This window comes from Panthera leo, chromosome D3 (assembly GCF_018350215.1).
Source record: "Panthera leo isolate Ple1 chromosome D3, P.leo_Ple1_pat1.1, whole genome shotgun sequence".
In the NCBI taxonomy this organism is placed as follows: domain Eukaryota; kingdom Metazoa; phylum Chordata; class Mammalia; order Carnivora; family Felidae; genus Panthera; species Panthera leo.
Window position 1 is genome coordinate 5,527,678 of NC_056690.1, and position 27,501 is coordinate 5,555,178.

Below are 27,501 nucleotides of genomic sequence, written 5' to 3' on the forward strand. Positions count from 1 at the left end.
ATCTCGTAGGCCGGGCTGAATATGCACCGCCCCCTCCCTCCAGCATCCCTGGGATTGGGGGGTCCAGGCCCGGCCTGGCGGAGGGGTGCTGGAGGGAGGGTGTGGGCCACCGTGGCCCCCGCCCCCTCTCCCCGCGGCTTTGAGTCATTGGTTTCCTTCCTGTTCAGAGGTGCTATTTTAAGAATGTGGTGTCACCAGAGGGTTGAGGGCCAGGGCTGACACTTCGTTTCTTAGCAGCTCAGTCCACCTGGGGTTGCTGGCTGCTCTTGGACACCCTGCCAGCTGGCTGAAGTCAGGCCCGAGGGGGGACCCCCTTCCTTCTCCCAGAGACCAGCTCTGCTGTCCTTGTCATTTCTGCTTTACAGCCTTGCACGTCCCCTGCCTTGCGCTATCTTTCTGCCCTCTGGATTGTTTGGGCGGCGCCCCCACTTTTAGAGGGGATGGAGGGACGGGGCGGGGGAGAGACGGGCCCAGGGCCTCCAACCAGGAGGGTGGGCCTTCCCAGTGGTACCGTCGCGCTCTGCTGGTGGGAGGGGGCTTCCCTCTTAGGTGCTGTGTCCCCTTGACGGGCGGTTGGAGCCGCCATATTGGAACCTGTCTCCTGGGACACAGGGAGGCTTTGCCTGGCCTTGCACAGGCCTCTCTGCAGGTGGCCAGGAGGCCCCCCAACTTGGGCCCTGCCCTCCCCCCCAGCCATGCACCTGCCGTGGAGGGACCATGGCCTGTCTGACCCCCATCCCCCCCCCGCCCCGTCCCACTCGGGCCTTCCAGAGTGGCTGCCCCAGGGAGCCTGTCACCATGGTAACGAGCAGCCTCCCAGGACTCGGCCCAGACACTTCCCTTCCTTCCCAGGACTGTTTACCTCGAAGAGAGCTCAGTGAGTGACTCCTTCGGGGACAGCCCCCGTGGCTGGAGGCAGCAAGCCCGCAGTGTTCCCCGAGCTCTTGCGTGGAGACCCGCTACCGGGGGCCGCCTCTGGGGCCGGGTTGCTCTGTCCTTACCTGGCCGGGCAGGCGGCCACAGGTGAAGGCGGTTTGGCTGGTCACGGGCTGACTGTGCCCCTCCTGCCCTCCCCGAAGCCCATCTCCCCGCTTCCGGCCCATCTTGTTACGGAGAAGCAGAGCCCCCTCTCCCTGCCCGTCGCTCGCTCCCGGGGTCTCCGTGTGTGGTCCTTCAGCCCGTCCTGGTCTCTTTAGGCTGTGGAGACGTGGCTGTTTGCCGTCTTCAAGCCAAAACAACACAGATCAGTCACCAAGTCTGACATTTCCTGGGTTCCTCGAAAGCCCTGTGAAGTAGTTGCTGTTTGCTCCGTGCCCATTTTCCAGATGAGAAAACCAAGGCCCAACGTGTTGACTCCATGTGCCCGAGGGCGCACGGGTAGCAAGGGAGGTGCCACTTTGTACATCGAGGCATCGAGGCATCTGTTTGGAACCTGAACAAATGGCCACGCCCACCCCTACCGGCCTGTGTTTTACGGGCACCTGGAAACATAAAGGACCGGTGCAGAGTCCCCCGGGGCTAAAGGCATACGTTTGATGCTTTGAAACGGGGCGCAGGAGTCCTCGCAGGGCCCCTTGCTGTCGCGAGGGCTGTCCGCCTCCCGCGGTGACGCCTCACCCCGCTCAGCTGGGACTCTGCGGTGAGCCTCACTGGGGGCTCTGCAGTTGCCCTCTGGTTCAAACCCAGAGTGGGGCTCGCAGCCCCCCACTCCAGCTGAGCGCCTTGTTAGCGCAGCCTGACCCGGGGTGGGGAGAGGTGGCTTGTACCAGCCGGGGGTGGGGGTGGGGCAGCTGAGCTGGGAGCCTGGAACTGGCCAAGCCCAGTGCTGACTTGTCGCGGGGGGAACGCGAGGCACACAGGGAGGGGGGGAGGTGACCTTGTCATCGGCCATGGCTGCCTGCAGTGCCGTCCGTCCGAGGGCTGGGATGTCCAGAAGCGTGGAGGACCGGCCCCGCCTACGGAGGACAGGAGGCCTGTTCCTGGGGACCGGCAGGTCGTGCCCCGTGGCCGTGCTGTGCTGCCCGTGGTTGGTCCCCATGGGCTGGGCCGATCGGGAGGCGTGTCCAGCTGCCTCCCCAGGGAGAAGTTCTAGGGCGGAGACGGTCGTGCCCTCTTCCCTCCCCTGGGGTCCTGTCCTGGGGCTGCCGCTGGCCTGCCTGCCCTCACGCTGTGGGCTCCTTCCCCCGCAGTCACCCGTGGCTGCCCTGGGAGGCTCCCGCTGCGCGTGGGGGCGGATGGCAAGGGAGAGGGTGACGCACACACGCACACGCACGGGAAGACCCCCAGAGAGGGTGCAGGCAGAGGCGGAGAGCAGGGCCCTGCCTCCAGCGCCAGAGCCGAGACCGGATTCTCGTTGCAGCTCATTTCTGACCAGCTGTGGGCACAGATTTCGACCTCGCAGGGACTGGGTTTTCTCCTCCGTAAAATGGGGATGATATTTGTATCCGTTAGCTCCTGCCGTGTAACAAACCGACTCCAGATTTAGTGGCCTGAGACAGCCACCGTTTCCCGTTTCCTGTGAGCGCAGAAGTCAGCTGAGCACTTCTGCTGCTCCGCGACCAGCTGGGCCTCGGCCGGGAGGGCGCGGCCGTCGTCTGTCTGCCTCCGGCAGGCCAGGCGTGGTTTCTCACCAGGGGCAGGCGAACAGGAGGGCAAGGAGAAACGCAGACGTGCGTTTTCCAGCCTCTGCTTTCATCAAGTTTGCGAGCGTCTCATTGGCCGCAGCAGGGGCGTGGCTGGATACGGGAGGCAGGAAACGCTGGCACCCTCCCTCCGTCGTCGTTGCGCCCTGACGTGATGATGGCGACACGGTTCCCTCTTGGGCCTTTCTGCCTGCCAGGCGCGGGGCCGAGAGCTCTGCCCGCATGGCCCCGTTTGACCTTCACGACGGCTAGTTTAACCCCATCTGCAGCTGAACTTGCAGGGCACAGGTGGCCTATGTAACTCACCAGACACGAGCGGCCGGCGAGCGGCAGATCCAGGCCGTGTCCCCGGGCTGTGCCCCCGGCCCCTGCGCACGGCGCCGGCGTCCGCGAGGGAGGCGCGCAGCAGCTGGCCCTGCACGCTCCGCGGCGGCTCTCCCCGCACGCACTTGCTGCCGGGTGTGGGCCCAGGGCCGTCCTCACCGCCCTGCAGGTCCCTGCCGTTCACGAGCCCTCCTTTGCCCCCCTTCAGCTTTCCCGCGGGGCCCGTTTGGTCTGGTTCCGACGCATCCCCGCTCCCACACAGACGCTCCCGCGTCGTCTCCTCGTGGAACGCGGAGACTCACGTCCCCGGGCACCCGCAGGAGGGGAGGGGCCGGAGGGCGCACACGTCTCGCTCCCCAACACGCGTCGTCCCGGTGCCCTCTGGAGCGCGTGCAGCGGATGTGGGGTCGCGCGTCTGCCTGTCCTCCCCTCGCCCTCCCGGGCTCCTGGCAGCGTTGGGCCCTTGTCCTCTGCCAGGCGGCGGGGGCGGCGGTGCCTCGCGGTGGTCTGGGGGCCCCCGGACAAGAGCAGCTGCCCCGTGGGGCCCCCAGCGCCGCGCACGCTCGGGCCGGCGCGGCCTGGTGCCCCTGCGGGGCAGCCACGGTGGCCGTGCCCCGAGGGTCACAGGCCGCTCTCGGCCGGGGCCGCGGCCCGGGTCTCCCCGTGCTCTGGTTCGTGCCTGCCCCCCCCCCAACCCGGAGCCGGGGCCTGGGCGCCGTGGCGGAGGCTGCCTGGGGCCGGAACGCGGCGCCCGGCCCGGCTCTGAAGCGTCTCCCTCTCCCTGTCTCTCCCTCCGCAGCCCCTGTACAACCAGCCGTCCGACACCAGGCAGTATCATGAGAACATCAAAATGTGAGTACTCGCGGGCAGCCTTGTGGACCCCCAGTGGCGGGGGGGGGGGGGGGGATGGGAGGTCTGGCCTCGGAGCTCCGGGCTGGGATGTGGGCTCTCAGTTCCCGGGACGACTCCCTCCCACACGGGGCCGGGTGCTCGAGGAGGGTGTGGGAGAGGGCCGTTTGGGCAAGGGTTTGGGGCCGGGTTAGGGCCGAGGTCGGGGTCGGGGCAGGCCCGGGGCAGGAGGGGCAGGGTGGCCCCACGAAGTGCAGGGACACAGACCTTGAGCTGGGGAGGCCGGGTGACGACCCTGCAGGCACAGCCCTGGCGAGACGGAGGCGGGGGGCAGCGGGGGGCTGCGGGGCCCCATCGCGTGCGGATGGGCTGTTCCCGATGGAGAGCGAGCTCGAGATGATGGCGGGTGGCCCGGGGCCAGCGGGGCCCGTGGTTTGGGCTCTGACGTAAGCACGTCTGGGAGTGTCCTGGGGTCTGCTCCGGGGGCCCTCGGGTGCCGCGGCCCGGTGTGCTGCAGCCGGGAGCGCTGCTCCAGACCCGGAGGCCCAGGGGCTGTCCAACGTGGTAGCTCTCAGTGATGGGGCCTTTTCCCAGATGGATGCTAGGGGTGAGGAAATCCCGGCTAAGTGCCACCTGTCGTGGGTGGGGGCTGACCTGGCATCCTGGGGCAACGGGACCGCGCTGGAGGCCGGTGGCTTCCCGTCTTCAAGCCAGGAGGGAAGCATCAGAAGTATGGTGCCAGAAGACGGTTGGCTTCTTTTGGGGGGATGTATTAATGGGAACATAGTCCGTTTGGCAGAGGAGGGGATATTACCTCATGTCGTTATCCAGGAGCCCGAAAGGCGAAAGGGGCCGCAGACCTGGCTCCTTGAAGAGCACGTGGCTGTGAAGACTCGGTGACGTTAGGTTGGAGGCAGACTCTTTGGGATGTCTTCTGGCTGTTCTTTATTGTGAGAGGGTGCAGACGTTTTTGCGTGATCTCCGAGGGCAGCCCTCAGCTTGTCCAGTGGGCAGGCCGGCCTGGTCTGACTGTCCCAAGCTCCCCTGGGGTGGAACCGCAGGGTGTACGGGGCAGTAGTGAGCTTCCCGTCCCTGGAGGCATGCAAACCTCACGGTGGTCTTTAAATATCCACTGGTGTTGGTCCAGTTGACAGGGGAGTCCCTTCTTTTTAGTTTCGGGACTGGCGTGACTGGTCCGAGTTCTGGTCACTAAAACGGCCACCCCCTTACCGTTCCCACTAACTGACGGAGCAGCCTAGAAAATCTCTTGTGGCCGGCGAGGTCCTTGGCGCGTTTGGGCTTAGGAGCACCTGCCGAGGAGGCCTCACCGGCACTGTCGGGGGGTCCCTCTCAGCCTGGGGCTGGCCGGGGCCGTGTCTGCTGAGGCTGTGCTTTCGTGTGGCCTTGTGGGTGTGTGCCTCTGGACACAACACCATTGATTTTCCACTCGGGCCACCCCAGTCCCTTCTGTGCTTCCCGGGACCTGCTTCTCCCTGGGTCCACTGCTAGAGGGAGGGTGGGCGAGGGCACGGGGGGCCTCTAGGGCCGTCCTTGCTGGTTTAGGGTGCGGCAGTGGGGTGTTTCCTTCTGAGCAGGGCTGCTGGGAGTATCTGTTCCTTTATTCACTCAGCACGCATTTATCAAACACCTACTACGTGCCAGGCCCTCTTCTAGGACCTGGGGCTTCAGCTGTGAACGAAGAACGAAGAGGCATGCTTTTCGTCGGGCTTTGTCTAGTAGTGAGAAAGTGAGTTAAATAAGCGAGAAAATATTCCGCTAGTAAAAAGTACCGTGGGGGGCCCCTGGGTGGCTCAGTCGGCAGAGCATCCGGCTTGAGCTCAGGTCGTGATCTCACGGTTCTCGAGTTCGAGGCCCGCATCGGGCTCTCTGCTGTGGGCGTGGGGCCCGGAGCCTGCTTCGGATCCCCTGTCCCCCTGTCCCTCTGCCTCTCCCCCGCTTGCCCTCTCAAAGATGCTTTAAAAAATTGTAGAAAGAAAGTACTGTGCTCACACAGCTGTCTTAAGCTCTTTGTACGTCGCTCACCCAGCTGTGTTTTTCCTTTTGACGTACCAATTTTTATAGTAATATCGTACCGAAATCTTACTTAAGGTCTTCACTAAAAATGAGTAATTTTTTTTTAATGTTTATTTCTGAGACAGAGAGAGAGAGAGAAACAGAGCATGAGTGGGGGAGGGGCAGAGAGAGAGGGAGACACAGAATCCGAAACAGGCTCCAGGCTCTGAGCCATCAGCCCAGAGCCCGACGTGGGGCTCGAACTCACGGACCGCGGGATCGTGACCTGAGCCGAAGCCGGACGCTCAACCGACTGAGCCACTCAGGCGCCCCTACAGATGAGTAATGTTTTAAGCTGAATGTGATTTCCATTCATGAAAATAACCATAAAGTCCAAACAAGAAAGGAGGAAGGTACAAATAATATTAGCGGATAAGGTGCTGCCATGTCTCTGTTTACGGATAAAGCTGTAGACTCACGGAAAGCAAACACCAATGGGACTATTTCTGGCCCCTCCCCGTCTTCATCAGAGAATGGCTGCGGCCTGTTGGGGTGCATCCGGCTAAGTAGGTTTAACACGTAGACAGGAGTAAATTTAAGATTTCTTACGTAAGTGGGGAATTCTGTGTTAGGAAAACATACCCGTAAGCAAATTATTCGAACCGATTCGTCCTTAGAATTTTGACGTCGTTCCTAGTTTTCCACGAAGATCAAAACGAGCTGTATTTTTAATTTCGGTACGATCGTCGGTGAATTAGTGCAGTCACTTACTTTAAAGAATGCGACGAAGATGGGAAAGGGGGCGGGAGAGAAACGGGGGGGTGGCTTTAGCCAGGGGATCCGGGCCCGACAGAAGAGGGGACACTGTGGGGTTGAGCAGCATTGAGCCGTGTGGGCCTCCCTGGCAAGTGGAACAGGCAGTGCAAAGGCCCTGGGGCAGGACTGAGCTGGTGAGGTCCCAGGGAAGGCCAGCATGGCTGCGAGGGCTGGGTGAGGAGAGAAGGTGCCAGCCGGCTCACCCAGGGCTGATGAGTTCGGGTCGTATTATTTGTGTGTGAAGGGAGGCCAGCAATGAGGTTTATGCTGGGAAGTGAGGTGCCGAATTTTTGCCTTTGAGGCTCACTCTCGTGGCTGCCGAGAGAAACGACCAGGGGTGGGGGGACCTTGGTGGAGGTGGCCGTAGCCACGCGGGCAGGCAGCGGTGGGTCTGGGTGCTGCGGCGGCCGCCAGGGGTGCCGTGTGCGGGGCCAGGGGCAGGGAGGTCCCGTGGCGGCAAAGATCGGGGGCCCGGGCCACTGTGGGGACCATGAAACCGCTTCCTGAGATGGGGGTCGGTGGTGAGGGGCCGATGAGCATCTGGCCCTGTGGCCAGCTGCTGACTCTCAGTGCCTCAGTTTCCCCATCTGCGAGGTGGGAATGAGAGTGGCTTCTACCCGCCAGGGTTGCCGAGGATCCGGTGAGTTACTGCCCCGGGAGGTGCCGAGCTCAGCATCAGGCACGTGGGGAGTGTTCTGTGGTCTTTGTTTCTCTTCCTGCTTCATTCGTCTGCTGCTGTCGCCCGTTCGTCCAACAGATACTCTGAGTGCTCGCTGTGTTCTGGGCCTGCTGTTCTGCGATCTGGTGACAGCTTGATAAGGACAAGCAGAGACACCCCCCCCCCCCCCCCCCGCCCCCGTTCCGGCTGCTGTCAGTGGGCCAGGTGGGGGGTTAGCCCCTCCCCAAGGACCTTGCCCTGTCACTTTAATTTCCCTGCGTGCTGGGGCTGCACAGTTAAAGTTAATTTCACGCTTGACTTCCTGCTGTACCAGCAATCTCAAGACGTGTCCCAGTCACCTGCACCCACCTCCGCTGCTCTCCCTCCGCCACCTGTACCGTCGGGCGGTGTGGGGGCGGCTGCCCACGCTCCGTGGGGCACTTGCCGCGGGATCTCAGCCCCAGGTCTCAGGCTCTGGGAAGCAGGGGGAGGGGCCAGGGCGACCCCAGAGCGGACCTGGCGGGCACTCCGTGGAGGGGCCGGTGTCCCCTCCACAGCACCTGCCGGGACGGCTCTCCGGGGAACCCACCGGCTTCCTGAAGCCCCAGTGCGATTCTGTGAACGGGCGGGCACTGATGCCCGGGGACGGTCACTGCTCTCGTGTGTTGTGTCGTGGCCGTGCCTTTCCCGGCCCTGCCCTTGCCTGGCTCAGAACCCGGGCACCGGCCTTGTTCCTCGTCTCTCCCCGGGGCCTGGAGGCCTGCCGGTTCCTGGTGTTCTCTCCCTTCCCCCCTTTTCTTGTCTTCAGGTCCGATGTCTTCCCTCTTACTGCCTCACTCGAGGGTTGGCTGATTGGAGCCATCAACCCCGGGGCTGTGCAGGTGGAAAGGGCATCGGGACGCAGGTTACTGTTACAGGTTTTTGTGGACTTGCTCTGGAAGTTCAGAGAGGTTAAGTAACTTCGCCAGGGTCACACAGCCAAACTTCTAGGCCAAACGGATGTGCACACCCACACCGATACCTCTCCTGGGTCTCCAGTCTGAGCTCTGCCCCTCGATAGCCTGGTGACCTTGAGCACGTCACGTCACGTCACTTTGCTTGTCAGTAAGCAGGTTTCAGACCCTCCGTCACCCCACTGGACAGGCTCTTCTCGAGGCATTCAGGGCCCTGCTCAGGCAGACTTTTTCCTTCTTACTCTTCCCCTGCAGTTGGGGGGTCTGGCTGTGCCTGAACGCCCCTCCTCATTCCCTCCCGATTCACCATCACCCTCGTTCCCCTGGAACTCAGTGCTCTCATTTCCCTCTGCTCCCCTGGTGTTCTGCTTCTCCCAAGCCTCGGCTCGAACCTCTCCTCCAGGAAGCCTCCCCTGACTGCCCCACACTTTCTTGTCTTAGAATCCTGTGGGCCCAGGGCCAGGCCCACCCAGGGCCTGGCCGGACGCTCCTTGAACCTCCAGAGTGTCCCTACTGTTATTGTTTCCTCCCAGTTTTTGTCTCTCCTGGCTGGTGCAGTGACAGACGATGAGGCCGATGTTTCCTTACAGGTTGTGCCTTTTTATAAACTCGGACTTTCCCCGGAGATGATAGATATCCTTTGCACCCCATGAATGCCGCCCCCCCCCCCCCCCCCCCCCCAGCAAACTCATCGCCGTGCTCGTCAGTCGCGTTCCCTATTTTTTTGCCAGAAAACATTCCTAGCGGTGAAGATCAGTCTGCAGTAAGCGATTTGCGTCTCCGATACCAAAACACTTCTTGGGACAAAATAAACACTCCAGACACGTTTGCCAGGAGGGTGGTGAGCAAGCAGACACCCTCAGCCAGGTGGGGGCTTGTGACCAGAGCTGTGCCGGGGGGGCCCGGAAGGAAAGGTAGAGGGGACAGGGCTGGCAGGAGGCAGCAGGAAGTGGGGGGGGGGGGGGCGCTGGCGAATGGGAGAGCCCATCCCCCTTTCGGAGGGGCCGTCAGGCCTCGGTCCCCGGGCTGCAGCCACAAGGGGGTGTGCCAGACCGCCTGATCTTTTAAGAGAAGCTGTAAGTTCGGCTTTTTATGCAACGGCTTCTGGTTTTCAATACTGGCAGTGAACTCAGATGTTCTAGAAAGCCCTGCTGTCCCCCGGGCTGGCTCCACTTGGCGGACCGTGCCCGTTCGCAACCTGCCGCCTCAACATTTGTCCTCTTTGGCAGTCCCCGGGTGCCTCCGGGCGCCAGGCACGGTGCTTGCTTTGGAAGGAACCTCGGATCGGCCGGGAGAACCCCTGCCTGCCCTACGGTAGCCGCGGGGAACAGGGGCGGCTGCACGCGTCACCTCTGCCCCCACGGAGGCTTCTACCCACCGAGTCCTGTCCGGTGCAGGCTCAGCCCCGCCGCTCACAGACTGGCCTTGGCTGCAGGTTGCCCCCAGCTGGGCGGCTGGAGGCCACGGTGGCTTCTTCTCCCCCAGTTCTGGGGGCCAGCCGTCCAGGGGCGACAGGGCCCTGAGCTCTTCGGGGGAGGAGCGCTCCGTGCCTCTCCCAGCATCTGGTGTCGGCGGCCCTCCGGGACGCGCTTTCCTCGTGGACCCTTCCCTGTCTCCTCTCTCTGTCCTCTCGTGTCACCCGTCACCCTGCCTCTGTGTGTCCGTCTCCCACGTCCACATTTCCCCTTTCTATAAGGACGCCGGCCGTGTGGGATTAGGGCCACCCTGATGGCCTCGCGCTAACTTCATGGCCCCTGTGAGGAGCCGGTTTCCACATAGGGTCCTATTCTGAGGCACGGGGGGTTGGGACCCCGGCATCACTGGCTGGGGAGTGGGGACACGAGTCAGTTTGTGACATGCACCGAGCCTCCTGCAAGCTCTGAAGTAGGTTGTGTTTGGCCTCACCGTGGCACTTCAACACAGATGATGACCCGGTTTTGTTTTTTTCCGTATTTACTCTAAAATCGCTGGCAAAGACAGTACGGAGAACTTCCTGTGTCCCCACCAGCCAGCGTCCCCTAGTGTGAAATCTTACAGAAGAGAGGGTGCATTTGTCCAAATGCAGAAAGTAACAGTGGGACCGTGCTCCGAGCCGACCCGCTTTCCTTGGGCTCTCCCGGCGTTCCCACCAATGTCCGTTTTCTGGTCCGGGATCTGATCGCGGTTCCCCTTCTGCGCCTTGTCCTGGCGTCTCCGTGGTCCCCAGGTGACGGTTTTCTCCGTCTCCCCTTGGCTTTCCTGACCCTGACGCCTCTGAAGGGTTGCGGTCGGCGATTTCGTCGAGTGTCCCTTGACTCGGGTTTGCCTGGCGTTTGCTCACGGAGGGGCCGGCGTGGATTTGGGGGAAGAGTCCCACGGAGGTGACCAGCCGCCCTTCCCACCACAGCAGGCCACGGGCGCGGGCACCTCCTTGGGCGGCTGTCTCGTCCGCCTGTGCTCGGTGCTTTAGGACGCGTCCTGGATCCAGGCTGCCGTCGGGGAGGGGAGCTCACCTCCCGCAGGGGAATATCAAAGCACGGAGGGACGCGAGGTAAAATGCCAAACGACTGGTAAATATTTGGGGGAAGATGCTTGGAGGCTACGCACCCGTCCTGTTTTTCTCAAGGTTTTGCCCGTTGCCGTGACATTCACGCGTGGACCTTGCCTGTGGCAGTTGGGGCCGGGACGTTCTCGTGATGGTCTCCCATCGCCCGCATTCTTTCTGCGGTTATCAATTGGAATTCCGTGAAGGAACGCTTGTTCCTTCTTCCTCGCTCATTTGTTTGTTCGGTCATTTATTTATATCAGCGCAGGCTCGCGGATATTTATTTTGCTCTTTGGGTTATAATCTCACACCGGCATTGTTTGTCTGGCGGCTCAGGTGCCCCCAGCTTTGGCGGTCGGGAGCTCAGGTGGAGTCTTGGGTCCTTCTGACCTTTCAACTTCAATTTTTTCCTCTTCGTTTTAGCACTTCTCTGCTTCGAGATGTTCTGGGCTCTCGTGTATTCCCGTGCCAGCACTCGAACCCGCCCGCCGGCTTTTTTGTTGTCGTTAGAGAATCGTGTTAGGAGCGGAGACCTCCGTGCTACGCGGCTCGCTGTTCTGGGCCCTCCCTGCTTCTCGGCCTTGTCGGCTCCGCTCCTCTCCTCCCTTCCCCTCCCTCCCTCCCCAGGGCTCTCCAGCCACGCGGGCTTTCTTCTGTCTGTTCTTCGAGTTCCCTGAATTTGTTTCCACCTCAGGGCCTTTGCAGCGCCCTCTGCCTGGAGCGCCCTGCCCTCTGGTTCTTTCCACCGCAGGGTCCTTCTGCTGCTCTAGATCTCGGCTTGGGGCCGTCCCCGAGAGACTTTTCTGCACCACTGAAGCTGAAACAGCTGTCCCCTCCCCTGCCACCCAGTTGCTACCCCCCCCCCCCCCGTTTCGGTTTCTGCATCAGGATTATCTGGATTATCTTGCTTACTGTCTGTGTGACGCCTCTCAGCGTCCCCTCTGTGATGTCTGGGGACTCTGCCTTGCTCAAGGCTGTGTCCCCAGTGCCCGGAACAGTACCTACATGCAGTAGGTGCTCAGTAAACACTTGCTGAGTGACCGAGGAGATGAGAACGTGATCTTACTGTGCCCCTTTTTCAGATGAGGAAGTTGAGGCTGAGATCACTTATGTTCCTCGTCACAGAACGAAGTGCTGTGGTCTCAGCCTGTGTGACTGAGGCCCCCCAGTGCCCACCCTGACGGGCACAGGGCAGGGGAGGCTGAGGTCAGCGGCAAGGCCTCAGGGTGGGGAGGCCCCGGGTGACGCGAGGCGCGAGTGACCCTGGGAGCCAGGGACCCATGCCACTTCCACGAGGGTCCCTGGGGGCTCTGAGTCCTGCTGGGGCCGGGGGTTCCGGACAGGGGGTGCTGCCCACATGCTCGCTGTGGCCTCCCCGTCCTTGTTAAGAGGGAACGTGCAGGCGCGTTAGGGGCCCTGGACTTGAGCCCCGGTACTGAGGATGCCGACTTCCTGCTGGAGATCCGCGTCGAGCCGTGGGGACGGGGGACGTTGTTCGGCCTGGGACAGAGGCATGGTGGCAGACCCAGAGGACAGCTGGGCCTGGCGGTGGGGCCTCTGAGGCGGCGGGGGCCTGGAGGCAGACAGTGACCCTCCCTGGGGTCCCTGTGTCCGATTGGTTCCGGGCCCTTCGGCCCCCGTGAGTTGTGTGTTCGGGGAGCTGTGCCCGTCCGTCAGGGCCTGGGGACTCCCACCACCTTGCTCCTTCTCCTGAGGTTGGGGTGCTGGGTGGCTCGGGAATCTCCCGGAGGCCGGCGGGGGCACTGTTTGCAACCTTTGCGTGGGGTTGGGTCGCTCCTGGGAACACGAGGAGGAAGGAGCAGCCCTCCCCGGGGAGGCCGCTGCCACACCCAGATCGGGGTGAGCACGTCCAGGGTCGCCCCCAGGCCCGCCTGAGCCCCAGGCCCACCGGCTGTCCGCGGCAGCACTCGCTTGTGTAGGGAGGCCGCGGGGAGGGGCTGAAGGAAGGGGGCTTCCTGAGGGGTCCCGCCTCTCCGGTGGCCATCAGCCTGTGCCGCCCTGCTCGGGTGACCTCCACTGTCCCAGGAGCCAGCCCAGGGGACGGCTGTCTCCGTGTGGCCGCAGGTCTTGGGGTCCTGGTCCCTCCTGCCCGCGTTCCCAGTCTGAGCCCGTGGATGTTTCTCTGTGGCCGGTTTTCCAGGAGGGATCCTGGGTGCGTGTGGCGGGGGGGGGGAGCGCTGACACCCCGCCCGCCCTCGGGACCCTTCTGCACGCCGGGCTCAGCCTAAAGGTGGACGAGGGCACCTCGGGGAGAGAGGGAGGATGCACTCTGGCAGTGCGCGGCTCCCTCTGGGGGGCTACAGGTGTCTCTTAGCCCCCCAAGGACCAGTAAAGGGGCACACTCAGGGCTTGCTTTCAGGAAACAGCTCAGCGAAGGACGAAATATCGAAACCCTGCGTTACTGACCATTGCTGTTTTGCTCCTGCCTAGAAACCAGGCGATGCGGAAAAAGTTAATCTTGTACTTCAAGAGGAGGAACCACGCTCGGAAACAATGGGTAAGCCATCCCTGGAATCTCCCCGGTCGCTCCCCTGGGCCAGGCTTCCTGGAGAGTCTGGGCCACTTCAGGCCATGCCCACCGGGACCTCCTGGTCTGCAGCTGTCTCATCGCTGCGTGTCCGGGCCGTGGACAGAGGCCAGGGACAGCGGCGACACGGGAAAGGGGAGCAGCTGCTTTGGTGACGTCGGGGCCCCGGGGCTCAGCTGCCCAAGGAGGCCTGGGGCTGGGAATTCTGCCGCTCCTTTTCCAGCCTGGAAGGGGAGAAGGCAGCATGTTGGCCCGGAAGAGCGGTTCCTTGTCAGAGGACCCTCCTTTCCAGGCAGGAAGAGAGAGGCTTGTTGGAAGGCGGGGGGAGGGGGGTGGCTGCATCAGAACGGACGGGGGCGCCACCCCTTCATCATGCCGCGCTCTGGCGTCTCCTCTGGGAAGCAGGCCCAAGGCAGGGAGAGCGTGTGTGAGGACATGTGCTGTTGTGGTTCGGGTGCCTGTTTACATCACTGATGCACGGTGGGGGCGGGGAGGGCAGTGATGGAGGGGGAGTCACTCCGCCGTGTGGGAAGAGCTGGCTCACATGGGCTTAAACGGCACAGAAATTTGTAGCTGAGAAAGGCCGTGGGTGGAGTTCAGGAGTGGGTCGATCAAGTTTCACCTTCACTTCTATGTGGTTTTTTCCCCCCAACTCTGTGTGTTAGTACATCGACAGACGGGTTTCTTTGTGGGACCTGAATGCCTACAGCAGATCTGAGTTTTCTAAGCCCAGAGAGAGAGCTGTCCTGTCTCAGACCATCTCACCAAGGCTCTGATTGGACCACTTGATGGCATGGTCCCTCTGAACCAGTTTCTGAACCCACCCTGCGCTGGCCCCAGACCTCAGTTAGGTCCCCAAAGAGAGGAGACCCTTCTGGCGCAGGTGCTGGGTGGCTGGGAAGCTGGCAAGTGGCGTTCTGGACCCCAGGGGCCCATGGGGTGAGACTTCCCAGCCTCTCCTTTCTCATGTTCCTCAGATCCCCAGATTGTCTGGATGGTGACCAGACGGGGGGGTGGGTGGGATTCTTGAAAGCGGGTGTCCCTTCTTATTCATCGAGTTAAATGTGCAGCGAGGACCTGCTGAGAGCCCGGCACAGGGGTGGGCAGAGGAGACGGAGAGAGAAGGGCCACGTGGAAGGACGGGGTGGGTTGGGGATAGCCTGCATGTCTTGGGTGGTGACCTCAGTACTGAATGGGAATGACGAGGAAGGACCAGCTGTGTGGAAATCCAGAGTGTCAGGCAGAGGGCACAGCAAGTGCAAAGGCCCTGAGGTCAGAACCAGCTTGGGTAGGCTGGGACAGCATGTAGTAGGTAAGTCTGGAGTGCAGTTCGTGAGTTGGGGGCCGCGGTTGATGTAAATGGTGTGGGAGCCAGATCACCTAGAAACACTCGCCTTCGACCAGGATGGAACATTCAGATTTTATTCTAAACCCAATGGGACCCTTAATTTACTCTTCTAAGTACATAGTGAACAACATGAAGTCTTTATTTTGAGAATTTTCGAATAGGAGATCTGACAAATACAACGAACACCACGTAGAATCGATCACAGTTCCTTTGCTGTGTGCGTGTGCGCACGAGTATGAACCTTGACCGTAGTTGTGTTGAACGGGTGGGAAGCAGGTGCCGACACCTGGACCCCTCTCCTGGGCACCTCCACATCTGTCTCCTGAAGGACAGGAAGTTCTGTCGTCACCACCCCCAAGAACGGACAGGGTTCCCTGTGATCTTCCAGCAGTGGCCACACTTAGAGCCCCAGTCGCCCTGTCTGGGGGTGGGGTTCGTTTTGGACAGGGTGAAGAGTTTTTGCTGTGGTCACTTGGGGGCCCCTCGAGCGTGGGGTGGGGAGAGTGCTTATTTAAAAATAGAGCAGCCGGAAACTGGTAAGAAACTCGGGTGGCTCTGAGGCCGGGCTGAGCCCATGTCCAGAGGCCCCTGTGTTCAGCGGGAGGGTGTTTGGAATGAGCCTGTTCTTTTTTGGGTAACATTTACTTACTTACTCTGAGAGCAAGAATGGGAGGGGGGAGGGGCAGAGAGAGGGGGAGAGAGAATCCCAGGCAGGCTCCACGTTATCAAGAGAGGAGCCTGACGCAGGGCTTGATCCCACGAATCCTGAGATCATGACCTGAGCTGAAATCAAGAGTTGGATGCTTAATTGGCTGAGTTGCCTGGGCGCCCCGCGCCTCCCTTCCCCCACCCCCCACCCCCCCCCGCCCCCGTTCCTGTTCTTCTGTAAGGAGCCCAGAGCCCCTGATGCGTTGTTTTCAGCAGGGACGCAGAGGGGTTTGGTCCAGATGGCTCCCCCAGACCTCTGATCTGCACGCCCCGCCCCCACCGTGAGCCGGCCCCCCTCAGATCACGGAGCCCCCACTCCTTAGAGGTTCCAAGGACCACGAGTCAGCTGCCCACGCTGCCCTTCCCTGGGAAGCTGAGTGCGACCCCGTGGGAGGCCCGACCAGTGGGTGGGGTGGCGGTGAGGCTGTGCTGTCAGCACAGGGCCCCGAGTTCGAGCCCATCCACCGGGGCCTGCCTTGTATCTGGGGAGCGGGGTCTGGCCCTGAGCCTCGCCCCTCCTGCTCTGTGAAATGGGGTGGGGTGCAGGGAGGATCGAGGTGCGTGCTTGTGGCTCCTGGCGAAGGGGGCGCGTGTGACAGTGTGGTGGCCGTGCGGGATGGGTCAGGCAGGAGGTGGGCCCAGCGTGGAGGGAGCCCTGTGTCCTCAGGCTGCTGTAACAGACTCCCACAGATAGGCAGCCGAAGACAACGGAACGGCGTGCTCCCCCAGCTCCGGAGGCCAGGAGTCCGAAGTCACGGTGTGGGCAGAACCGTGTTCCGGCCGGGGGCTCTAGGGGGGATCCCAGCTGCCTCTCCCAGCCTCGGGGGCCCAGGTCCCTGCGGTCTCTGCCTCTGTTTCCGCAGGGTCATGTCTCCTTTCCTTCTCTCACATGGACACCCGATTATGTGATTTAGAGCTCTCCCTAACCTGGGATGACCTTGTCTCAGGTTCCTTTTTTAATAAGGTCAAGTTATGTGTAGATTCTGGGGGTCACCTTTCAGCCACCACAGAGGGCACCGGCCTGTTTTCCGCACAGTCTGCCTTTCCGCTTTCCCCCGACTTGTCCCCACTCTCCTTGTCATTTACGTGGCTGAAGGTTTGCTCACCTCTCCCACGTCCCTGCACCTCTGAGTTCCCCGTTTTCTGAGTCTGGTCTTTTCCTGGAGCCGCCCCGCATCCGTGACTTGCTTACGCGGCCCGAGGCTGAGCAGGACGGGGTCGGGTGGGGGGACAGCTGTCGGTCGTCACCCTCAACCCTCACCAACATGAGGCGGGGAGGGCAGGAGCCCCGGCGCTCAGCACAGCCAGTGTGGAGAGCATGAGCCCTGCGGGGGCCCTGTGCGAGGATGTGCCCTCCCCTGAGGTCGGAGGAACACGGCTGCCCTGGGCAGCAGGCTCCAGCTGCCCTTCTCCGACGGCACCCTCCTTTCCCTGTCCCGTGGCCAAAGCCTGGGTTCCCCGGTTGTCAGGGAACCCCATTTCTCATCAGGTCCCGCCTGGCAGGGCAGGAGGGTCTCAAACTTGGCCCCGCTGATCATCTGGGGCAAAGCACTCCGCTTCTGGCCTCAGTTTACTCCTCTGTTCGGTGAAGATATTAACACCCACCTCCTCGGGCCCTTGAGCGACAGGCTTCGCACAGCGTGCTCATCAGGGTGGCGCATGGCGGGCGGTGGGCGCTCAGAACGAGACCCGCGTGGGACCGCCGGGGCCTCGAAGAGCCCGAACGATCCTGAAAAAGCACGGCCGGGAACAACCGCGGGAGTCACCTCGGGTTTCAAAACGCATCACAAAGTTACAGCAATCAGAGCAGTGTGGTCGTGGCACAAGGACAGACCCGGAGAGCAGTGGAGCAGGAGGGAAGAAGGCCTCACGCCCGTGGGCAGGTGGTTTTTGACGGGAGGCCAGATGCAGTCAGCGAGAGGGGGTGGGCTCTTCACACACGGTGGGGCTGGACCCCACTCCCAGCCCCGACGGAAAAAGGCTAATTCGCAGTCCGTTGAAGGCCCCCCGGTGCAAGAGCCAAAACCGTAGATTTGTCCGGAAAAACACGGCGGGGCCTCTCGGTGACCTCGGGTTTGCCAGCGGGTTCTTGGGCACGACACCGAGCGCACCCGCGGCAAGAGGAAGGCGGGGGCGTCGGGCGTCATCAGCGTAACCGTCCGCTGCTCCTGCCGGGATCCCAGGTGGCCCTGCTCCCGGGCCTCCGCGGAGGCTTGTGCCCGGCTCTGCCCCGGCCTCTCCGCCGTGAGCCTGAGCCCGAGCGTGGGGCGAGTTTGCTTCCTGCTCTGGGCGGCGGGGGCCCCACGCAGCGGTCGCGTCCCCGGGGTCGGAGGTGCTGCCGTCTCCCACACGGGGCACGGTCCTGAGGCCCCCCGTGAGCGGGCCCAGACCCTGCCCGTCTTTCCCGGTAACTGCGTGGTCTTCCTCTGCTGGCTGGGTCTCCGCGGCGCCTCCTCCCCCTCCGTCAGACTGAGGACAGGCTCTCCGGCGGGAGGCGTGGCTCTCCGGCGGGAGGCGTGGCTCTCCGGCGGGAGGCGTGGCTCTCCGGCGGGAGGCGTGGCTCTCCGGCGGGAGGCGTGGCTCTCCGGCGGGAGGCGTGGCTCTCCGGCGGGAGGCGTGGCTCCCCGTGCCCCGCGGGGGCTCTCCGCACCACAGCGCCCCAAGCGGCGTGGCCTTCGTCTGCCGCCGGAACCGCGTCCTCCTCTCCAGCGCGGTCGTGGGGTCGCGGGGGGGGGGGGCGGGCAGGCTCTCCCCCCTAGAAGCCCGCCTGACCACCGCCCGGGGGCTCCCGCGCTGCCGGGTCTGCCAAAGACCAAGGTCGCGGGTTGCCTGAGTCAGGCTGGAATACGGGGTGGGGCGAGGTGTCCGGTCACGAGGAGGAGGGAGGCATCGAGAGGGCGTTCAGGCGAGACTCCTGGACCGTGCCATCTGTCCCGCACAGCTGTTAGAGACCGGGAGGTTGGGGTCTTACGGGCGGCTTATCTCTGCCCCCCTGCTCGAGACCCAGGTCACCTTGGAGATGTGGAAGCCGGGCAGCTATGCTCCTGCCTGGGCGGGGGTCTTTTCTCTGAGGACACGCGGCGAGCGGCACTGTGGGTAGACGCAGAGAGGGACTTCCTTGTCTGGGAGAGACGGCGGAGGTCCCTCCGTGGATGCTGCTCGGGACTTTCACGATGACTCCCTGGACCCGGGACCACGGCTGAGCTTGAGGCCAGGGAATGGGGAACTTTCCAGAAAGGGGATGCTTTCTAGGGGCCGCCCCAAACCTGACAGACACCCGCAGAGCCTCACGGTGCCACGTAACTTCCTTCCGTGGTGGGAGTGGTCCCTGCGAGTGCTGTAGCCCTTTGCCACGTGACGAACGTGTCTGGGGGACCGGGGCCAGAATTTTAAGTGCTACGTAATGTGATTTGAAGTTAGCCGCTTGTAGCTGGTGGCTTTCGCATCGGACGAGGCATTTCTAGAAGGAGGCCAGGCCGGTGGCCCGTCCCCCAGGGAAAGAGGCAGCCAGGTGCTCAGGGAAGCCTGTGCGTTTTCTTGGGGCCCGGGACTGCCCGGGTCTTCGCGTGCTCCCGCGCGTGACTGTGTGTGTGTCTGCATCTCAGCCTGTCTCCGTGTGCCCGCGTGAGCGTGCGTGCCCGCGTGCAGCGCCGGCGGGGAGCACGGAACCCGGGAGCCGGGGCCTGGCGCCTAGGGGAGGACCAGCCGCTAAGCTGGGGAGCTAAGCGGTGCTCCCGCGCTGTGCTCCCCCAGGAGCAGAAGTTCTGCCAGCGCTATGACCAGCTCATGGAGGCCTGGGAGAAGAAGGTGGAGCGCATCGAGAGCAACCCCCGGCGGCGGGCCAAGGAGAGCAAGGTGCGCGAGTACTACGAGAAGCAGTTCCCCGAGATCCGCAAGCAGCGCGAGCTGCAGGAGCGCATGCAGAGGTGAGTCCGGGCTGAGCCCGACCCTCCTCCCCCCACCCCGCCCTCCGCCTCCGTTCCTTCAAGATACCTCAGGGGCCTGGGTCAGGAAGAGCCCGGGCTGGTGTGAAACGGCGAGCGCAGCCAGGGCTCAAACCGGCGATGCCCCGGATGCGTGGCTCGGAGCGTGCTTGGCCTTGTGCTGATTAGAAACTGAGACACGTTTTGGCGGGGCAGGCTGTCCTTCCTGCGTGCGACGGGCTGGTACCACCCAGCTGGGTTCCTTCACGTGGGCCGCGTGGCCCCTGAGGGCAGCAGAGCCTGAGAGGCTGGGTGTGGATCGAAGGCCAGGGGACCCCCCGCCTGGCTTTGCGGCCAGATCAGGGTGCTTGCCCGTCTCCCCTGGTGGTCGGGAGGGCTGCGTGGGAGGGAGGGCCCGGCGCACAGTAGGCTGCCTGGGGGCGTGTGGCTGTGCTTTTGCTGTTACGCAGAGAGGTGACGGGCAGCGGCCAGTGACAGTGCCCCTTCCGGGCCTCCTGGACGCTCGCGTCCACGTCTCACCGGTGCCTCCCCCCAGGCCTGAGAGCCGGGTGTGACCAGGGAGGGAACTGGGGCAAAGACCCACACACGTGGATCTGTGGGCTGGGCTTCGGGGGCATCTGAGGAGAGGGCGGGACCGAGCGCCTCGGGTATTCCTGGGTCCGAGCGCCCCCAGCCTGGGGCGGTCCCTGTGGGCATGGGAGGCCTGGCCCCTTTCCGCCTCCTTCCCTGCCGCCTACACTCTGCCCTGCGCCTGGGGAAGTTGTGGGCTCGGTCCGCACCGTGGTGCCAGCCGGGCCCCCGCTGCCGCCGGCCTGGTCCTGAGGGTGTCCCTTTGGTCTCCAGCAGGGTGGGCCAGCGGGGCAGCGGGCTTTCCATGTCGGCCGCCCGCAGCGAGCACGAGGTGTCCGAGATCATCGATGGCCTCTCCGAGCAGGAGGTAAGAGCGTGGCCGTGACCCTGGCCTCGGCTTCACTCCCCCAACCCCCACGCGTGGGAGCGTCCTGGCAGGAAGCAGAGCTCACCCAGTGGCTGAAATCGAGGGGCTTGTCCCTGAAGCGTGGGCAGAACCGGCGCAGGGCATTGAGGCCCGGCGGGAGTGGCCGTCCACCGCCTGCCTCCTGCCTGAAGGTCGAGCCGAGAAAGGCGTGTCGCTGGGCTGTGGCCATCTGGCAGGACGTGGCCGGGAGGGCCACAGCGGAGGGGGGCTGGGGAACGAGTACCCCTGCCTCTCGCGCCTCCCGGTGCCTCCCACTGGCTGAGCCCAACCGGAAGCCAGAGGCAGGGGTGCCTGAAGACTGTGGTTTCTAGGCCAGCCTCTCGGTGCCCAGACTGGGGGCGGGTGGACAGTTCCCAGCACGCTGACCGTGCACCAGGCCGGACCCCCAGCCCTGCCAGCGTGAGCACGCTCTCCTTGTTCCCTGGGGGGAAGAGGGGGGCTGGACATCCCGAACTCAGCCTGGGTGACCCCGGCCGTGGTCTGGGGCCCAGAGATGGTCAGGAAGCAGGGAGACGAGGCATTTGCCCTGGGGAAGTGTTGTTGGTAGCCACCTGGTCCCTTCCGGGTCTTGGGGGCCAAGCTTCTAACGTGCCAGGCCCCCACCCTGCTTGTTCCGAACAACACGGTGGACACGAGGGAGTCTCGTGGAAGGAGGGGAGTGTGGCTGCGGTTCGTTGTGGCAGCCCCCAGCGGCACGTGGCGATTTACATCGACGTTAACTGAAAGGAAATAGAAGCGAACCTTCGGTTCCTTGGTCACATGCGCCACACGTTCGGGGCCGGGCAGCTCCGTGGGTTGGTCGCTCCCACGCTGGACGGGGCAGGTGGCTTCTGGGCAGCTCTGCCCTGGCTGCCGATTCTCCTGTGCCATAGACTTAGGAGTCCTGGGGGACAGGCGCCCCGTATAAACTGGAGATGTCTAGGCCCTACCCCCGGAGGCTCTGATTTAGCTGATCTGGGGTGGAGCCCAGGACTCTGAGCTTTTACCAGGTTACCCACGTGATTCTGATGCGGGTAATTCAGACTGTCTGGCCACGAAGAGAGACCTTCCTTTTAAAACTTCACGTGGCGGGCGGGGGCGGGGCTCCGGAGCGGCTCATTCGGTGGAGCGTCCAACTTCGGCTCGGGTCGTGGTCTCACGGTTTGAGAGTTTGAGTCCCTGTGTCGGGGGGCTTCGCGCTGCCCTCCCCCTCTCTCTGCCTCTCCCCTGCCCCTGCTCTTTCTCTCTGTCTCTAAGTAAATAAATAAAACTTAAAGAAAAAATGACAAAAGTGCCTTCACATGGTACGTCCCTATTGCGGACGCCATTCGGTCCTCAGAAAGCAGAACTCGGAGAGCCTTTGTCCACAGTCACGCCTGCGGGCTTGCTGTGGCTCCCGTCCCGCGGATGCTATCTGTGGCCACGTGCACATCCCGCAGGGGTGCGGACCTGGGTCCACTTTGCCCCGGAAGCAAGAGGAGGGCGGGGGGCCCTCTCCCCGGTGTTTCCCGCCTGAAGGCCAAGGGCGAGGGGCATCGCAGTTTGATGCAGTGTTCCCGTCCCCAGCCCCCAGCCCAGAGGCCTGCTTCCCCAGGTCCTGGCCACCGGCCTCCTGAGGCTGTTGAGGGGGTGGCCTTTGGGGTGGGTGGTCAGAGGGGGAATTCAGGGCAGAGACTCCCTGGGAGGGCCGGAAGGAGGGGGCCGGGTGGGAGGAGAGACGCCCTATCCTTCGGGAAGCTTTCCACAGTCACGGTGTGCAGTGACCATGCCGTGGTCCTCCATCCGTGCCCCTCTGGGAGGACGACGGGCGAGATGGTAGTTCTGGAGGGCTGTGCCAAGTGCCTCCGGGGGGGGCGGGGAGGGGTCCTCCTGGGCCGGGTGCAGGGCTGTGTGCCCCTGCTGCGATTCCAGATGTTGAAGGAGAGGTTGGCTGTGGGATGCCGGGCAGCGGGTCCTTTGAACTCGCTGACCTTGGCCGTGCTGGGCCCTCGCCTGCCTCCTCAGATGGGTAATTAATCGCCGGTAATGGGCTGGCTGCAGAGATTTGGGGAAATGAGCCCAGCCGAGTGGTGGCTCGGAGCCTCTTAACAGCCATCCCGATGCGTCATGAGCGAGCCTGCCCGACTCCTGCCCGCACGGGGCTGGCGGGCTGGATCCCAAGCCGATGCCAGGGCTGGGGAGGGTGGCGGGCAGGGGGTGGGTCCGTGCCCCCCCCCCCCCCCCCCCCCCCCCCCGGCCCTTCTCCCTGTCCCGTGTGCCCTCGGAGCCTGGATGGCCAGGCCCGTCTCCTGAGCTGGTTTGGCCCAGCTGGCTGAACATCTTTCCTGTCGTGTTTTACGGCAGTTGCATTTCCAAAGAGAAGATTCATTGCCCCCCTCTCGCTGCAGATAAGGCGGCTGCTGTGCTCCGCGTTTAATTTACAGCCCCGTCCACCATAAACCTGTCCGGGGCTGCCTTTAAATTCTCCCTCCGCCGGCATGGCGTGTTATTATTTTTAACTCATCCTTCCCTCTGTCTCTGGCTCCGCCTTCCCCCGCCCTTGATGGGGACGCTGGCACCTTTACCTGGGCCCCCCTCCCCCACCTGGGCCCCCCCTCCCCACCTGGGCTCCCCCCACCCGGCCCCCCCCTCCGGGCCCCCCTCGCTGGCAGGGCCCCTCCCGCCCCTCCCCCGCCCTGTCCCCGGGCCGCCCCCCTGGAGCCCTCTGAGCCGGGCCCCCCTGCCCTGTCCTCCCTCCAGAACCTGGAGAAGCAGATGCGCCAGCTGGCCGTGATCCCACCGATGCTCTACGACGCTGACCAGCAGCGCATCAAGTTCATCAACATGAACGGGCTCATGGACGACCCCATGAAGGTGTACAAGGACCGCCAGGTCATGAACATGTGGAGCGAGCAGGAGAAGGAGACCTTCCGGGAGAAGTGAGTGGCCCCTGGCCGGCCGTGGGCCTCCGCGGACCCCTCCTCCCTCTCCTGTCCCGGGAAGCGCTACCTGGTGAGGCGCGGACGGGCTCCCTGGGGCCGCTGTGACAAGGGACCACGGCCGGGTAGCTGGTGGCAACAGGAAGTTTGTCCCCACTCCAGCGCCGGAGGCCACAAGTCCCAGATCAAGGCGTCCTTGATCAGGGTCGGTTCCTCCCGGAGGCTCTGAGGGAGGGGGCCCCCTGCCCCTCCCCCGGCCTCGGGGGCTCCCGGCCACCTTCCTCCTCCCGTGGCTTGTGCGCACGTCGCTCCCTCTCTGCCTCTGTCTTCACGTGGTCTTTCCCGTGTGTCTGTCTGTGTCTGCCTTTTCTGTAAAGACCCCGGCCGTGTTGGATACAGGGCCCACCCTACTCCCGTGTGACCCGTCTTAACTGGTTGCTTCCTTAGAGAACTCCTTTCCAAATCCGGTCACATTGGGAGGGTCTGGGTGGACGTGAAATTCGGGGGACGCTGTTCAGCCCGGTACAAAGTGTCCAGGGCAGCCTTATGTGAAACTGGGCTCTGTGGGTGGGGAGGACGAGGCCAGAGGATCTCGGAGGTTGGGCCGGAGGGTAGGGGTGTGTGGCTGGCCGATGGCCCTTTGGTGTCATTTTGAAAGCGGCTGTTCGTTGAGCACGTGTTCCTTCCCAGACACCGTGCAGATGTGTTTTCAGGGGTTTTGTGTGTTTGTCCCTTTTATGCCTCATAAGAGCATCATCAAGCCATCGTCATTACACAGGTTAGGAAACAGAGGCTCAGAGAGGGGAAGACACTTAAGGAGGGCCACACAGCTCACAAACGGTGGAGGACGGAAGGTGGACAGAGGGACTCAGACTCCCCCAGCTCCAGGGCAAGGGCTCAGCTGCGGTGAAGAGGCTCGTTGGGGAGCGGGAGGGGGCCAGGGAGCCGGAGAGCTTTGGAGAGCAGAGGCAGGAGTTGAATGCCAACAGATGAGGCCTGGGGTTTCTAAAACGAAAAGAACAGAACGACCCGAGTGTTCGGGGGAGACAGGTGAGGAGCTGGTAGGTGGATAAAATCCTCATCCCCTCCACTAAACTCAGAAGTTGTATCCCATGGACCCGTGGACCCACGTGCCGGGCAGAGAGCCCCGTGAGCTGAGCGGGCGGGAAACTCAGGCACGGGCGGAGGGCTCCACGCTTGGCCGGAAGGGGGTGTCGGAAACAGATTCTGCCTCCGGAGAAGGCCTCGTGGCCAGGGGACGCGACCACGTTCTGCAGCCACCTGCCGTGGGGCCGGCCGGGGCCTGGGGCTGTCTCTGCCCTTTGCGGGGTCAGGTGGCCCAAAGTGCCTGGGGGGGCCCTGGGGCAGGGATGATTCTGGGTGGTGGGCAACGCAGGGGTGATGTGGCCGCACCAGAACGGGGAGGTGCAGGAGGAGCGACTGATGAGGGTCGTGGCGGGAGACTGTATTTTCTGGACTAGCTTTTGATGATGGAAATTCTAAAACATCCGTGAAACTAGAGGGACGGTTGAAGGAGGGCCCGAGTGCCTAGCACAGCCTCAGCACCGCGGGGAGCAGGGCCCAGGGGCGTTTGGGGTTGAGTGCTAAGAGGCAGAAAACGCCGTGCCTCGGTGGCTCATTTCTAAGTCCTCACAACCACAGATGTGGTCGTGCCACAGTCAGGTCCCGCGGGTACCCTGTCGTCTCATTTTAAACCAGTGACGGACCACAGGCACGGATGTTAGCACTTACCGCCACGTTAGGTGTTTAAATTCCCCCTGCACCTTTGATGTGTTTATTTATTTACGCTTTCTTTAAAACGAACAGACAAACAAAAGAGAGGTGCTTCTGGGGTGTTTTCTGTGTTTCATTCTTTCTGGAGAGTTCACGTTTGCTCGTCTCACCTAATGATTTCATTGTTAATTCAGAAGAGTGGGGCACCAGGGCTGGGCTGCTGTCTGCTGAGCCTCCGCTCGGTGCCACGTGTCCTTCCGGGAGAGTGGTCTCGGTCAAGGTTGTCAGTGCAGGACTGATGGCTCTCGGGCCTCCGGAAGTCACGCGCAGTGGCCTAGAGCCCCACCGCTGACAGGCTTTGTCACCCCCAGCAGCCGCGCCGCTTCTCTGAGCCTCAGTTTCCACATCTGCAAAGTGGGTATAGCAACGGTGCTTCCCTTGTTTAGCTGCCGAGAGGTGCCCGGTGTGCAGGAAGTTCTCGGTAATCGTTGGCCGAAGATATGGATACAGGTGCAGGTTGGAGGGCGGTGGGAGAGGTGAGCTAGGGGGTTCCCAGGATTGACACCTGATCTCCTGGGACTCCGTCTCTCCTCGGGGAAACTCCGAGGAAGGGATCTAGGTGGGAAGGAAATGTCACTGGGGCAGGGAGAGGGAGGGGAAGGGGACTCTGTCTGGAAAAGAAGGGCGTTAGGCTGGCTCCAGCTTTGCAAGCTGCCTGAGGCAGGATCCCAGGCGGGGAAGGCTGCCACTCTGACTCTTGGCTTCCTCCTGGAAGAGAGAAGAGGCCGTTCCGGATTCTCCGGTGTCTGGTTGGGGAGCAGGGGAGGGGCCCGCTGGCCTCCCGCCCAGCCATCTGGAGGGCCTGGCGGGAGAGCACCGGGCGCTGGCCCGGGCTCCCTCGTGGGACCCGGGGCCCCCGCCTCGCCAGTGGCTCCTTCTCTCCCCGGAGGAGGCTGCGTGGCTAGTGGTGCATTGTGGGGACCGGCAGGCCGAGGCTGGGCCGGGGCCAGGGACCCCACCCAGCATCCCTGGGGCCCCCGCGGCCGTGACCCACATCTCCGCCCCCGCTGCCCGCCTGCTCCCGTGGCCCTGACATTTCAGCCTTGCCGAGTCTTTCCCAGTAATTCTGCCGGCTTCGCGGGAAGCCCGTTGGTGGGGTGCCAGCACCCCGCACCCCCTCCGGCGTGAGCCCTTTCTTGCCGCCTCCCCGCGGGCACGCAGAGCCCCAGCTCCCCGCTCTCCCGGGGAGGCTGGCGGTTCTCGGCCTGACCTGTGGCCTGGCTGCGGGGGCCCGCGTGGGCCGGGCGAGGCCCAGCTTCCCAGACCCGGCCGGAGATAGAAACAAAGGCATTTTTTACAAGGGGGGGAACCCCACCAAAGAGCTGCGTGCAGTGTCCTCGTTTTTCCTGGAAGCCGCCTCCAGCAGGACAAACAAATATATTTTCAAAGGCGCTAAAACCAGTGACTCACTCCAAGGAACGCCCTCTCTCACCCTCGCCCGCCCGCCCTTCCCACACCCCCCTGGGCTTAATTGCTTCGAGTGGGGCGTCGCCCGCCCAGCCGGGCCCTCGGAGATGGCAGGCGCCCGTGTGCTCGGCGCCCACCCAGCCGGGAAGCCCCCCGCGGCCGGGCCTCACGCCCGCCCTTCTCCTTCCGCAGGTTCATGCAGCACCCCAAGAACTTCGGCCTGATCGCATCGTTCCTGGAGAGGAAGGTGAGTCGCTGCCCCCACGCCCAGACGCCGGCCCGGCCGCCCTGCCCGCTCCGCGCCTCTCCGGGGTCCGCTCCGGTGGGCGGCCCCTTGCCCTGGCACCCAGGGCCCTCCCTCCCTGCCCGCAGAGCTTGCCCCTTGCTCTGTCTGTCCCTCCTCCCCTCCTTCCCCCCTCACTCCTCCTGCTCCCTCCTCTGAGAAGCAGCCGCAGGCCCCGCCCCTGCTGGCCCAGGAGGCGGAGCACCAGGCCCAGAAACCCGGGGGAGCTGTGCACACCGGCCTCCCCGGCCAGCGCCTCGGACGTGGCAGCGAGCGTCCCTGCGGATTGGGCACAGGTTCTGGGAGCCATGCTGTGCCTGGCGCCCCAGTTACGGCTTTATAGGCGAGGGTGGCGTTCTTCCAGGGGGTTGGGCCCTCCGAGGGCCACTCTGTGCTTTCCGACACCCCGGATGCCAGCCAGGCGTGTGGCCAGTAAGTCCTCATCCTGCCGGGACGAACATTCCCGTAGAGCTGCTGCTCAAACCCGAGCTCGCCCCCAAAGCCAGCCCAAGGCAGGGCCCCTTTTCACTCCCGGCTGCCACTCTGCACCCTTCGTTGGGCTGGGCAGAGCCCGGAGAAGCTGGGCGGGGTCCGGATGAGACCCTGTGCCGTCGGGCGGAGCGGGAAGGGCGTCCAGCAAGGCTGACTTCTGGGGCTGCTGTCCCCGGGGGGGTTTTACGCCGCACTCCCTTGAATCAGGTTCTTCAGAGGCGGGGGCACCTGCCCACGCCCAGCCCTACGACATGCCCAGCTGCTGGAGGCCTCATGCTTTTCAGTCGAGGGAGGGCCGTCTGGG

General features: G+C 63.4%; 1 protein-coding gene across 26 annotated transcripts in view; it reads left to right on the top strand.

The window, feature by feature from the left end:
* The window catches only part of NCOR2 (nuclear receptor corepressor 2), a 218,807-nt gene that overhangs the window by 104,104 nt on the left and 87,202 nt on the right, over positions 1 to 27,501 (top strand). For 23 of the 26 annotated variants that reach the window (XM_042910781.1, XM_042910758.1, XM_042910764.1 and 20 more), the window contains 6 exons: positions 3,766 to 3,818; positions 13,231 to 13,297; positions 19,137 to 19,309; positions 20,171 to 20,264; positions 23,043 to 23,221; positions 26,615 to 26,669. In XM_042910781.1, coding sequence (XP_042766715.1) covers positions 3,766 to 3,818; positions 13,231 to 13,297; positions 19,137 to 19,309; positions 20,171 to 20,264; positions 23,043 to 23,221; positions 26,615 to 26,669 — 621 coding nt within the window. The remainder of the gene's footprint in view (positions 1 to 3,765; positions 3,819 to 13,230; positions 13,298 to 19,136; positions 19,310 to 20,170; positions 20,265 to 23,042; positions 23,222 to 26,614; positions 26,670 to 27,501) is intronic. The other 3 variants (XM_042910762.1, XM_042910782.1, XM_042910784.1) reach the window with 1 other exon arrangement.